The 12621-nt window shown below is 41.8% G+C and overlaps 1 protein-coding gene and 1 long non-coding RNA gene across 2 annotated transcripts; both read left to right on the top strand.

Moving 5' to 3' along the window:
• The first annotated feature begins 4 nt into the window (after positions 1–4).
• LOC124204763 (COP1-interactive protein 1-like) lies at positions 5–9466 on the top strand. Its single transcript, XM_046601964.1, has 14 exons — positions 5–314; positions 373–599; positions 671–784; positions 847–912; positions 990–1163; positions 1226–1591; positions 1657–2268; positions 2338–6095; positions 6165–7430; positions 7493–7660; positions 7726–8532; positions 8600–8945; positions 9020–9074; positions 9154–9466. Exons 1-14 carry the CDS (start codon positions 199–201, stop codon positions 9176–9178), a joined length of 8100 nt encoding a protein of 2699 aa, XP_046457920.1. The 5' UTR covers positions 5–198; the 3' UTR covers positions 9179–9466.
• A 954-nt stretch (positions 9467–10420) lies between these two features.
• LOC124204775 lies at positions 10421–11694 on the top strand. The gene is made up of 7 exons (XR_006879109.1): positions 10421–10646; positions 10739–10836; positions 10907–10985; positions 11052–11176; positions 11249–11330; positions 11485–11583; positions 11654–11694. It is a non-coding gene; the product is annotated as an uncharacterized LOC124204775 (long non-coding RNA).
• The last annotated feature ends 927 nt before the right edge of the window (positions 11695–12621 follow it).

Here is a 12621-nt window from a genome sequence, read left to right as displayed (position 1 = left end):
TAAAACCCTTACATGTCACCATAGTCGGGCAAGAAGATGTTTAGTGTTTGCTGTTTGGGGAGAAATTAGTCCCGAATATGTTATGAAACGCTAAATATGTGCTTAGATATCTTACTGTAAACCTTGTAAAAAAGATTCTTTCTTAGTTTTAAATTGTGACGGCTCTCCTGTCCCAACCCTTTTTAATATTCGAGAAAAATGGATGAGCAGAAGACCGGAGCAGTAAATGGTGCCAAGGGCTCTGCTCGGCAAAATGATTCCGAAGCTAAGGTTAACAAAACTTTACTCCTCAGGCAGCAAATTGAAGAGAACAGGTACTTGACTTTAAACAAGAGTGAAAATCGGTAAATTTTACAACCTTGTGTCAAACAGGATGCGAATGCAGCAAAGAGAAAAAGAGATCTCCAACAGCAAGAAAAATTTAGAACAACTCTTTACTCAGCTGGATCGATCCTGTTCTGGGGTGTCACTCAATTTATCAACAGATGTTGAAGATGTAAGGGATATGAAAATTGCTTCATTGGAGTCATCACTGTCTGCTCTCAAAAGTGAAAAAAGAGAGTTGGACTTGCGCCTACTTAGTCTTGAGACCATCCAAGGTATTTCATTAATACGGTACAATTTTAAACCTTAACTTCTTTTGCAATTATTTTTCTGTTGAATTTTGCAGAGGCAAAAGAATGCCTTGAACTAGAAATGAGTGAATTAAGAGCAAGCCATGATAACCTTGCAGTGGAAAATAACATGTTGCAGGCTAGAGTGCAGAATTTTCATGCTTTAGAAGGTATTTTGTCTAAACTTGTACAAATGTGAATATATCTAGTTAAATTTTCTGTATTATTCTAGATGAGAATGATGAGTTAAAACTTACTTTGGACCGTTTGGCATATGAAAATTCCAGTTTAAAAGAAGGTAAATAGATATTTTTCAAGAAATAAAAATTTAAAGTATTGCTAAAAATTCAAACAAACAAAACATGTCAATCACAGATCTGGAAGCCAGAGACGGAACCATAAGTTCGTTTGAAGTCAAACTTTCTAGACTTAATCGTGATTTAGAAGAAATTTCTGCAAAGAATGCTTCAATGGTCCCTTCCACTTGCATCGATGAACTTCAACAGCAAATCAACCAACTTGCAAATGAAAGAGATACTTTGAAGTCTGGTATGTTTAAAAAAAAATAATTATTATCTGTTTTCAAATAATTAAAATTGCTATCTTAACAGATTGTGAAGCTCTTCAAACGAAACTGAATGAAGGATTTGCAGCAACAGTAACAGAAACAGTAGCCTCTCCTGAAGTTAAAGTTTCCAGTTTGGGGGCTAAAAAGAAGTCAAAAGGAGGAAGACGCAATAAAGGAGATAATCAACCTGCTGTTGATGAATCAAAGACTGAGGATCCTGCTTTAGCTGCTCTAGAATCGCAAATCGCTCTGCTGACAGCGCAGCGAGATACTTTGGAAGTGGAGAACGTCACATTGAAAACTGGCATCACCAATTTGGAGAGCAAATTGGCAGAAGCTGATTCAGAAAGGCACACACTTCAACAACGTGTCGAACTTCTCATGGCAGAATTGAGTGCCGATGCCAACGGTCTGTCTTTCTATTTTTCTAATTTTAATCAAAATTGATATTTAATTTATCTTTTTCGTTTATAGTTTACAACAACAATGACTTTGCTAACTTGCAAATGCTTCTGCAAGAAAGGGAGGCGGAATACGCTACTCTATCTGCAGAAATGGGATCTCTTCAAGCAGAAAAGGAAGAAATGACCCAACAGCTTGCAAAGGCTGACGGGGAATTATTTCAACTACGAACGAAATGCCGAGACGCCGAGTATAATCTCAACACCAAGGAGGAAGCCATTCGTGAGTTGCAGCTTCGTTTAACGTCACAGCCAATTGAAACTCCAGCTGCACAGGAAGCTGATGTTCCGGCACCTGTAAAAGTATCTTCCCTCGGAGCAGCTAAAAAGTCGCGATCGAAGGGAGGTAAAGGCGGACGTGCGGTGAATGAATCCAAGACTTCAGTGGTGGATGAAACGCCTAGCGCTGCTATTTCAGAGTCCCAAATCGCTGCTTTGAATACCAAAATCACATCCCTGGAAAACGAAATTGCTTCGCTCAACCAACAGACGGCTCGGCTTGCAGTTCTGGAAGGTCAGATAGCCACACTTGAAGAACAACTTGGTGTTAGCGAACAAGAGAAGCGAACTTTGCAAAAGAGGGTCGATCTCTTGCTGTCAGAACTTGACACTACCGAAAATAACGGTATTTTAATTCATCCGTCGTTTCGCTGTTATTCACGAATTTTATATTTTCAATTTTTAATCATTTCAGGTGAAGTGGAAAATGTGCAAGGAGTTTTACAATTGAAAGAAGAAGAGTGCGCCCAACTCACGGCTAAAGTTGCAGACATTCAGGCGGAAAAGAACGAAATCTGTCAGCGGTTAGATGAGGCCGGTAGTGAACTTTTTAAATTGCGAGCTCAGCAACGGGATACCGAATACATGCTGGGTAGCAAGGACGAAAGTATCATTGATCTTAACCATCAACTTGAAACGAGTCGTGGAGAAGTGTATCAACTCAAGGAGCTGATGACAGAATTAGAACGGAAACTCATTGAAAACGAATCGTCCAAGGAGGACGAAGAAAAATCAATATCCGGTACCATCGTACATCTCCAAGAAGCCTTGCGACAAGCCCGGCAAGAGCTGTCCAATCTTGAGACGGAATTAACGAGTAGTTCCGAAACTGTCCAGAGATTGGAAAAATCTTGCTCTTCATTGACCAAGGACACGACAGAGAAAACTGCCGAGATCCAGCGCCTCAAAGAAGACCTGCAGGATGCTGAAGTTGTGTTAGCCGAGAAAGATGCCAAGCTCAAAACCGTCCAGGATGAATTAAATCGCATGAAGATTTCTGCGGATGAAAACAGTTCGATAGCCGAGCTGGAAACGGAATTGAGCGACTCGCTTGTAGAACGTGAGCTCATACGCAACGACCTGGAGACGCGCTGCTCTCAGTTGAACGAGTGTAAATTATTTAGTGTTAAACTCGAGTCTGAGCTTGAAGAAGCTCGTGCGAGAGAAGCAGAATTGATCGGTTTGAATGAGACCGCCAACGCTCAGAAAATAGCAGCCGAAGAAAAACTCGCCCAGTTGAGTGAAAAATACAAGAAATTGGCTGCCAATTACAAGCAAAAGCTACAAGTCATCCAGCAGCTGGAAGCTAAACTGGAGAAGTTGAAGAAAGCCACCGAGAGTGAAGGTGGTGAACCTCAATTGCTTCAAATGCGACTCGTTGAAAACGAGGGTGAAATCGCCTTGCTGCGAGAACAACTGAGCAAATTGAAAGACACTGCCGATCAGTTGGCGCAAGCTCGACAGACACTCAGCCAAACAGAGGAAGAACTCAAAACTGCCAAAGGAGAAGCCCTACAAGTAGGAGAAGATAAAAATAAGCTTCTTGATCAGCTGAATGAATACCAGGACATGGCCAATCAGTTGGAACAAGCTCGATTGGCCCTTAGCCAAATTGAAACGCATTTACATTCCGTCCAAGCGGATGCTAATCAATTGGCCGAAGAAAATAGGGATTTACAAGTACAAATCGTTTCCGGTAGCGAGCAACTTCAATGCAGCACACTGGAAGCTCAGCGAGTGATGGAGGACTACCAAACATTGTTGAAACAAATGAACGAGTTGAGAGATACCGCTGGCCAATCAAACCAATATCAAGAAGCTTTACAACGTGCTGAAAATGAGCTGCAAACTATTCGTCTACATCTACAACAAGCTGTGGAAGAGAACAGTAATCTCGCTGATCAACTAGCGGAAGTAGCGGATGTCAGGAATCATCTGGACCAGTTGAAACACACTCTCAGTCAGACTGAAAATGAATTGACCACCTGCCAAACTCAGTTGCAATGCGCTCGAGAAGAGTCCCAACAAATGATGGACGAAAGCCGAAAAATGATGGAACAACTTGATCGTTCATCTGAAAGGATTTATCAACTGGAGCAATCAAGCAACGAGTCTGAGTTCAAAGCTCGTGAAACTGAAGGTAGGCTCCAGAATTTGATGGAGGAACATTCCAGTGTTGTCGATCGGCTGCAACACGAATTGAGCGCTGCTCGAGATCAGCTGCAATCGATTTCGGCCAATTTGGAAGGTCAAGGATCCATTCAAAGTAGCCTTGAAGATCGGATTCAAGTAGCCGAAAGTGAATCGTCGAATCTGCGGTCGCAACTCAGTGAAATTTCCACTGTCAGGGATACTTTACTCGGGGAAGCGGAAGGATTACACCGCCGCATTGCAGAGCTCCAGGGAGAAGTGAATGCGGCTGTCGAATCCTCGACCACCTTGCATAATCAGCTGGCGGATCTCTGGGAAGAGAAGCAAAATGCTGTGAATCACAACGCTCACTTGCAAGAAGAATTGAATCGATTGAAATGTCAACAGGAAGAACAGTCAAGTACACAGTCCGTCGTTTTGGAAAGAGAAATTCAGGAGTTGCGCGACCAATTAGCTGCAGCCCAGTGGGACCTCGACACAAAGAACAACGAGCTGTCATCCGCACAGCAACTTCGAGATCAACTTTCGGCGGTTCAATGGGAACTTGACGTCAAAGTCGGTGAAATATCCAGCATCCAGCAGCAACGAGAGGCAGACACGGAGCGAATCGCTCAATTGGAAAAGCAGTGCTCTGATACTAGTTCTTGGATTGAAACTAATTTGGAAGATTCATCAACTCTCAAGTCACGTATCCAGGACTTGGAAAATCAACTTGCTGATTTGAATAATCAATACGCAGGACTTTACTCTACTTACGGCTCGAAATTGTACGAGTTTACGACCTTGGAGAACCAAGTTGCCGATGCCAATCTAAAGGTAACTGAATTGTCAGATGAGTTGGCTCGTCAACAGTCAACGATCGATGAAGTAAATGCCAAGAACAGTACCTTAGAGCAAGAAGTCCATTCAGCTGCTGCCCTTCGTGAGCAGCTGATCGATTTGGAGACAGCCAATGCTGAACTTTTGGACAAAGTCTCCCATTTCAAACTCCTTTCCGGCGAAATCGACAATATTCAAAGACAAATGCAGGTTCTGACCGAAGAACGGGACGAACTGCTAAGAACTGTCGATTCCATGCGGATGGCTAGTGAAGAGAAAGTACAACTAACAGAACTTGTTGCTGATCTCCGTTGGCAACTTGATGAATCTGTCAGGGTTAATAGTGAAGAAAAAGCGGAATTGATTCGTCAGAAGCAAACGGATATTGATGATCTTCAAAGACAAATTGACGAATTCCGTTCGGCCACGGAAAGTGCTTCGGAAGAGCGGAGTCGTCTGATTGAAGAGATTCAATCTAACGAAAGCGAATCGCTGGAATTGATACAGCAAATGGCCGGATTACAAAACCAAATCAAGGAACTCCAAAAAAGTACTTCGGATGTACAAGAGATTGGCCTGTTGCGGATGAATTTGGCCGATTTGTCATCCGAACGTGACGACCTCAACTACCAGATCGAAGATATCCAGGCTCAATGTTCCGATTTGGAGACTAAAGTCAGTGAAGCTGAAGAGGTTCGTTCTATTCTAGAAACAACCGTTTCCTACCTGGAGTCGAAAGTTAGTGAACTCCAAGCGGAAATTGCAGCTGCAGTTGCTGCAAAAGAAGAAGAGCAAACTAACACTGCTTCTCAGATGGCTGCATTGACTGATGAACGGGACGCAGTGGCCGCTCGCCTATCGACTATCCAATTGGAAAATCAAGAGTTGATGTCGCTTCGTTTGACTTTGGATGAAGCCGAGCGGATGTTGAAAGAGTCTGACTCTACTCTCAACGGAGCTCGCCAAGCTCACGCTGATGCTGTATCTCGTGCGGAAGAAGCGGAGCGACAGTTGGCCGATTCCCTGCGATGTCTTTCTGAAGAACAGCAGAAACATCGACTCGTCCTAGACGAACGGGAGGAACTGTCCGATCAATTGACCCAAGCCAATCAAGTGCGTTCCGAGTTGCTTGAGCAAGTTGCTCAACTTCAAAACGAATTGAGTCGAGTGGAGGCTGTTGCTGCTATGTGTGGCCAATATCAGGTAAATTTCGAAAGAGAATAGATTCAATGTTCAAATATTGATAGTTTTATTTTTCCGTTCAATTTCTAGGCTGAAGCAGAAGAATTTGCCAAACTCCGGGGTCAAATCGACGAATGGAAAAATCAGGCGGGAGAGGTTTCACAGTTACGACTCAAATTATTTGAAGCCATCTCTGAAAAGGATGATTTGGAATCGAGCGTCCAAGCTCTCGAGGAAGAACTAGGCACTGTACAGAATGATCTTGCTGTTCTGCGGACGCAGTGCGAAGCCAAGAGTGAATCTTCTTCTGAACTGGCTACCGTACAAGATGAACTAGCAAGTGTCCGAAAAGAACTGGACGAAGCAAATCGATGGTCATCTGACAATTTGTTGGCCGCTCAAGAGCAGCTGGCTGCAATGCAGATCGAACTTGAAACTAGTCGTCAATCTTCAGCTGAACTTGTCAATGTTCGGAAGGAATTGGAGTCTAATCTTGGCTTGGCGTCGACAGAGCTGGAAGTTCTTCGTGGCGAACTGGAAACTGGTCGAGTATCTACGTTCGAGTTGAATGCACGATGTGCTGATCTCGACATGGAACGAAATTTGTTAATGGAAAAGTGCATGGAAATGAAGGATACCCAACGTGTCCTCGAATCCAAGTGCGCAGAGTTAGAGCAATCAAAATCGGACCTAATCGCTGAAAACGAACGACTTCTATCTGAACATTCCAAGTTGGCGGGCAGTTCCAGTCAACTGTCTGAATCCAACTTGACAGAGCTAGCCCAGCTGAGAGTAGCAATAATGGATCTTACATCCGAGAAGGAAGAACTGGACGAGAAACTGGCCGAAGCGGAAGAGAAATTGATTGAGCTCACGTCGCTGCGGATCACCAATTCCGAGTTGAGCATGGAACTCGAAGAGGCTCAAGCCCGGATTCAAGTCATTGAAGAAGAACGAAACGCTGAGCTGACTGAGATGAAGAGGCAGTTATCTGAAACTGTCATCAAATTGAGCCAACAGGAGGAGCGCATTGATCGAGTTTCTGTCGAACGGGATCAGTTGCAACAAACTGTCAGCCGATTGGGAGAATCTTCGATGAGGGTCGAAAAAGCAGAGATGGAAACGCAAGAGAAGACTGAAGGTGGCAGTGATGACAACTTGCGGAAACAAATTGCGGGACTCGAAAGTGAACTGCACGAAGCGAAAATCAAGGCAGCCAAATCTCTCCGTCAAGTCAAACTTCTTCGGGCTGAATTGACTAAAGAGAAAGAAGCGGCTGCAGCGGCTGCTTCTGCCAAACAAAGCGGTGGAGATGATTATTTCAACTTTGCCGTCGAAGAGGAACTTAGGAAACAGGTAAGACACCTTATCGTGACTAATTACCGAATGGATTTTTCGTAATATTTCTAATTTTACAGTTGAATGAAGCTGAGAAAGCAACAGCTGAGAAGGTGAAGGAGATTGAACGACTTTTGATGAGGATCGATACCCTTGAAGGAGCCAACGAACGGTTCATGCAAGCCAAGGAGCGTCAAGACAATGAAATGGCAATGGTTCAACAGCGCAATCGCGAACTTTTAGCCCAGGTTAGATGAACTTTCTACTTTAAATTTTTGTAAATATCTTCATTAAAAAATAATTTTGATTCCAGATGGCATCGATGGAGTGGGACAACTCCGAGTCATCCGGCAAAGAACGTGCTCCTGAGGCCGATACTGCAATCAAGGCGACAGTCGAAACAAATTCAGAGCAAGTCGCCGCATTGGAATCGACCATCAGTCAACTGACGGACGACAATGAGAACTATCAAGATTTGCTGGATGAGCTTAAAGCCGAAAGGCAAGCTGCTGAAGCCGGATTGAAGGAAAGGATCTCCTCGCTGGAGGCGGATATTAACGAAAAGTCGAGACTTTTGGATGAAATCAGTCAGCAAATTGAGAACAAGGATCGACTCTTGTCGGATGCCTACGAAAGTGTCAATCAGTTACGCAAACAAGTGATGCAACTATCGGAAGTAGGTGGGGAAGGATCAATAGAATCCTCCGGAATGCTGGAAGAACTCAGACGTGAGAACGAGAATCTCGTCGACATGATTCGTCAGCTGTCGACAACTGGAACGCTAGACGCTGCTACTGTCCAGCGTCTCAAAGACGAAATGGATCAAGTGGCCGTGGACGATGCCGATCGCTTCCAGCAATCCAGCGATACCAGCGATAGCGCCATTGACTGGCACAGGGGATTCAACGAACTGCAAATCGAAGTAGAGTATCTACGCTCCCAGAACGTGTCTCTGCTGAATCGATTGCAAGAGGCCGGACTTGTGTGGGATGAAGGTGCGGATTTCGTAAGCGAAGACAATGACCGTATTGAATTGTTGCGTTTACAACTGGACAACGCCATCCGCAACGTTCACGAGCGTGACATGCGCTGCCAGGAACTAACTTGGGAAATAACCAAGGTACTATTAATTTCATAAAGTTTAATTTACCTGATTAATGGGCTAATGGATTCGTTTCTTTTTTTAGTTACTGGAAGAGCGTGACACGCTACAGTTGCGACTATCTAATTCCTTGCGGCAGAATCACGAAATGCAACAGGAATTGAAAGACTTTTCAGCAACTGCTAGTGGGGCTAGCCCTATCGGAGATATCACCGCCAAACTGCGAGAGTTAAAGCAACTCAACTACTCGTTGGACGTCCAGTTGCGTCGTGAACAGGAAGAACGCCAGACTATTGAGCGTCAATTGATGGCGTTGTATGGCACACGAGGTGGAAGTACTAGCCCTATTTACGCTAATGGTGCTCGAAGGTCAACAGGTCGTCAGTCAACTCAGAACGACGGAGAAGAATCCGAATTCGACCTAAACAATTGTAAATATTTTGATTTTCTTTTTTTTTTCATTATTCATTTTTTAAAATTTAATATTTGTAATTTTGCTCAACAGCCCATGAAGTCTCCGGCACTGGTCAGGTGTTATCAGAATGGCTTAAGGGAAAAGAGTAGGTTACTACTATTCATTGACTTCCTGATGTATTTCAGCTTTTTAATTTATGAACTTTTTTACAAATTTGTTTATAGGTCGACTGATGTCCAGCATGTTTGATGTATCCTGCTCGTCTGATTTATTGACAAGAATGACAAATCGACCATCACCTTTAAGTAACTGATGTATGTCGGAGGCTTTGAATAATTGTACACAGCATAGATTTAATTATTTTGTGGTCGGGATTGCTATTAAAAAAGATGCCTTATTATATGAATGGGACAAGGGTTGTGTGTTTTATGATTTCAATAGTGAATAATGTCATTTTTTTCCCTTTCTTATTCGTCCTCCACCGCTGCACGGCCTAATAAAACGAACGAAATATACAAGAAATGATTGCGGCCAAAAGATTGATGTCATATGTGTGACGGTTCTTTTCACATCATACAGCATTGACATGCGAGTGGCTGAAAGTCACGGATGTCTGTTGATGAAGTTGGAGTCGGGCAGAAATCAGCGTGCGTGATCTGTTTGATTACCTAGAATAGTTAGAAGAAGCAATGCTCACAAACCAAAGTTTCTTCAATTAGATTCGAGTTTAAGCAGTTTAAATGAAACAAAACAAATTGAAATAAAATGCGAATAGTACAAAGAAGGTACTTCAGAAAAAATGAATGCGGGCCACTCCTGAAATTTGCACCATGAAATTTGTAAACACAAAGATTGTGGTCCCTGAGGTCTGACTCCCTGGTTTCCCGTGTCGTGTCCATTCCATTGCACAGGATTTATCTCTACAAGATGCAGAACTTTAAGTGATGACAAGGTAAGCTTATAACTTTTTTTTAAATGATTTTGATAGCTCTAAAAGTGGGACGATTTATAGCAAATGTCGATGAGCTAGAGCGTTACTTTCACATCTTTGAAGGCCTTATCCCAGTTATTGTGAAATAATTTTGAGTGATAATAGACTAAACTTTTTATAGCAACAAAGCTCACTTGTTAGATTTTTTAAATAATGTGTTTTTTTTCTATTTCCGGTTTTCTCATTTCAGTCAGTAGTTCAGTAAATATTCATTTGACGCACAAAAAAACCACATATTCGTGATCCTCGTCAAATTTGTGGTAAAGTTCATGTTTTGTTTTTTACGTACGCGTACTTCCGGTTTTGAGAATTTTCCTGAACTATAGTTCAGGAAAATTCTCGATTTTGGCCAAAAATTGGATTTCGTTTAAATCACACCTAATCGACCCCAAATTTTACGGAGATCACAAATATTTATTTTATTTGGTCGGCAGCTCAATGGTTAAGGCGCTATCGCTTACTTCCGGTATACTTCCGGAAAATTTGCATGAAACTAGCAAGTGAGCTTTGTTCCCTGTAAGGCTCTCAAGATTTCAAGCTAGGTTTAATCAAATTATAGTACGCTTTTCTAGTTCTTTTATTTCTCAAAACTAAGTTACATTCTTGAGACTTTTCCGAGTTTCAGAGGTGTCCAATAGATGGCAAGTGTCCTCGCTTTTCATGTAATGGCGGATTGTTGTTGTCAAAAGTTCCTATTTTTCCACGAAATTACCGATTAATTCAAAAGTAAATTCAAGTTTATTTCTGTGCAACTTGTTTGATTTATTATTCCGTATGTGTATTGGATCACATTTCATATTTCTCATTATAACCTGTAGGAAGGAACGCGAAAGGAAATATTAGCCTTCAAGTAGCCTACGATCAACTCTTTCATGATCGACGTTTTGGTGAATAATGCATCATCCAGTTAATACAGGTAAAGAACAGTGATAGCATTTTTGTTAATATTCATAATACTTATCTGGGGTTTCTATTGATCTTGGTAGGTCACTAACCCTAGTTTGGACATACATATATTGTTTTTTTCCGAACATGTTTTTCTACAAATGTTGCATTGACAGACATGTATTGTTCATCTTTCAGAAATTTTAAACTTTTATTTTATGTCATAAATTTTATTTTTTGTCATAGAGAAAGCTAAAGGCCATTGGTAATCTTCAGGTTTATTGCAGCAACTTCGGAGACGTCTCATGAAAAGATGCAGGGCACATACCAACATAAGTTGCATTTTTCTGAATGTCTTACTCAAGTAGTAGGTAGCCATTAACTTATTGCATGCTTACTTATTGCAATTAATAATGAAATATTTATTGACATATTTCCTTTAGATTCCACATGATTAACGTGTCAAAGTTAGTTAGAACTTCAACTCAGACACAGATGACTGCTGCTGCTGCCTTACAGCCAAAGGTAGAAATATTACTCTCCTTCTTCAGACAATTGTAACTTAAGTTTTATTTTTTCTCATAACCCCCATAGTTTCTGTCAATATTTTAGATTTCATGTTGAAAAGTTAACAACATTCTAAAATAACTAACTAAATAATTTGAATGTTCTGTCATAGACTAGGGAGAGCTGTTGGAGTAATCTTGTCTTCGATCATCCTCACTTGACTCATTTCATCTTCTGGATATCTTAGAGAAACCTGATTGGTGTTATCAAGGTAACTTCATTTGTCATGTCAGTGAAGGTAAATTTTGTTATTAAGTTTTCTCCTTGATTTATCCATTTAGATAATGACCAAGAGGATGCGGCCTACAGACTGAGAACATCAGACGGGATCAGACTTCAGCATCAGACTTCAGCATCAGACTTCAGCATCAGACTTCAGCATCTCTAGTCTCTACGACAGAAACGTGCAGTGACATCCTACATTTTCTACGCGGATCATCTATTGTTTTTGTTGGTATGAGTGTTTTCTTATTTAACCCGTTGGCTGCCACGCCTTTGTTCTCCCATGTGTTAGCTCCTTAGCACGGGCCGCACTGATTGGTCTCTTGGTCTTATGTGCCTTGGGATCGAATAGTTGCACCTGCCCCAGATTTGCCGAAAGGCCCTGTTAGGCAATGCACCATAGGGACTTCCCCCTTTTCGATACGGTGATGGATTCTAGAGGTTGTGCATTCCATCTTCTCCTGTCACCGTGTCAGCCCGGACTTGTCAGCAATGGCAAGTCCCATCTTGGTCATGGATCCTTCTGACGTGGCGCGTAGAGTAGTAGGAAAACAACCTACGGGTTGTATGGCGTGGCAGCCAACGGGTTAATTGTGTGTGTGAATGTATGTATGTATTTATGTATAATTGGATATATGTGTGCTTATAAAACAGTGGTGGAATTGTGGGCGGAGGTGGGACAATAAAAACAATTCCTTTATACATCGTTTTCTGTAATTAGACCAGTAATAATTATTACAACAAATGAAATAATACAAAGACATTCATTCACAATAACTTTTGGCCTCTCTATAAATTATCTGTTTGTTAACCCATACAAATTAGGCAGGCTCTTTCTCAATCAAAAGGTTCTTTTTTTTCCTCTCTTATCTACCCTGTAAAAACAAACCCTTTGATAAAAACACTGGCGTAACATTCTTCATTGCCTCACAGATAACTAGTATGACAACTAGATAAAGCGGAATAAATGATATTTGAAGTGGCAATTGTTTTACACCATAAACCAAAATTCAGTCTGCCTTATTAA

The sequence above is a fragment of the Daphnia pulex genome, chromosome 10 (assembly GCF_021134715.1).
Source record: "Daphnia pulex isolate KAP4 chromosome 10, ASM2113471v1".
Taxonomy (NCBI): Eukaryota; Metazoa; Arthropoda; class Branchiopoda; order Diplostraca; family Daphniidae; genus Daphnia; species Daphnia pulex.
The sequence above is the reverse complement of the archived record's forward strand: the minus strand, read 5'-3'. Positions and strand labels throughout refer to the sequence as shown.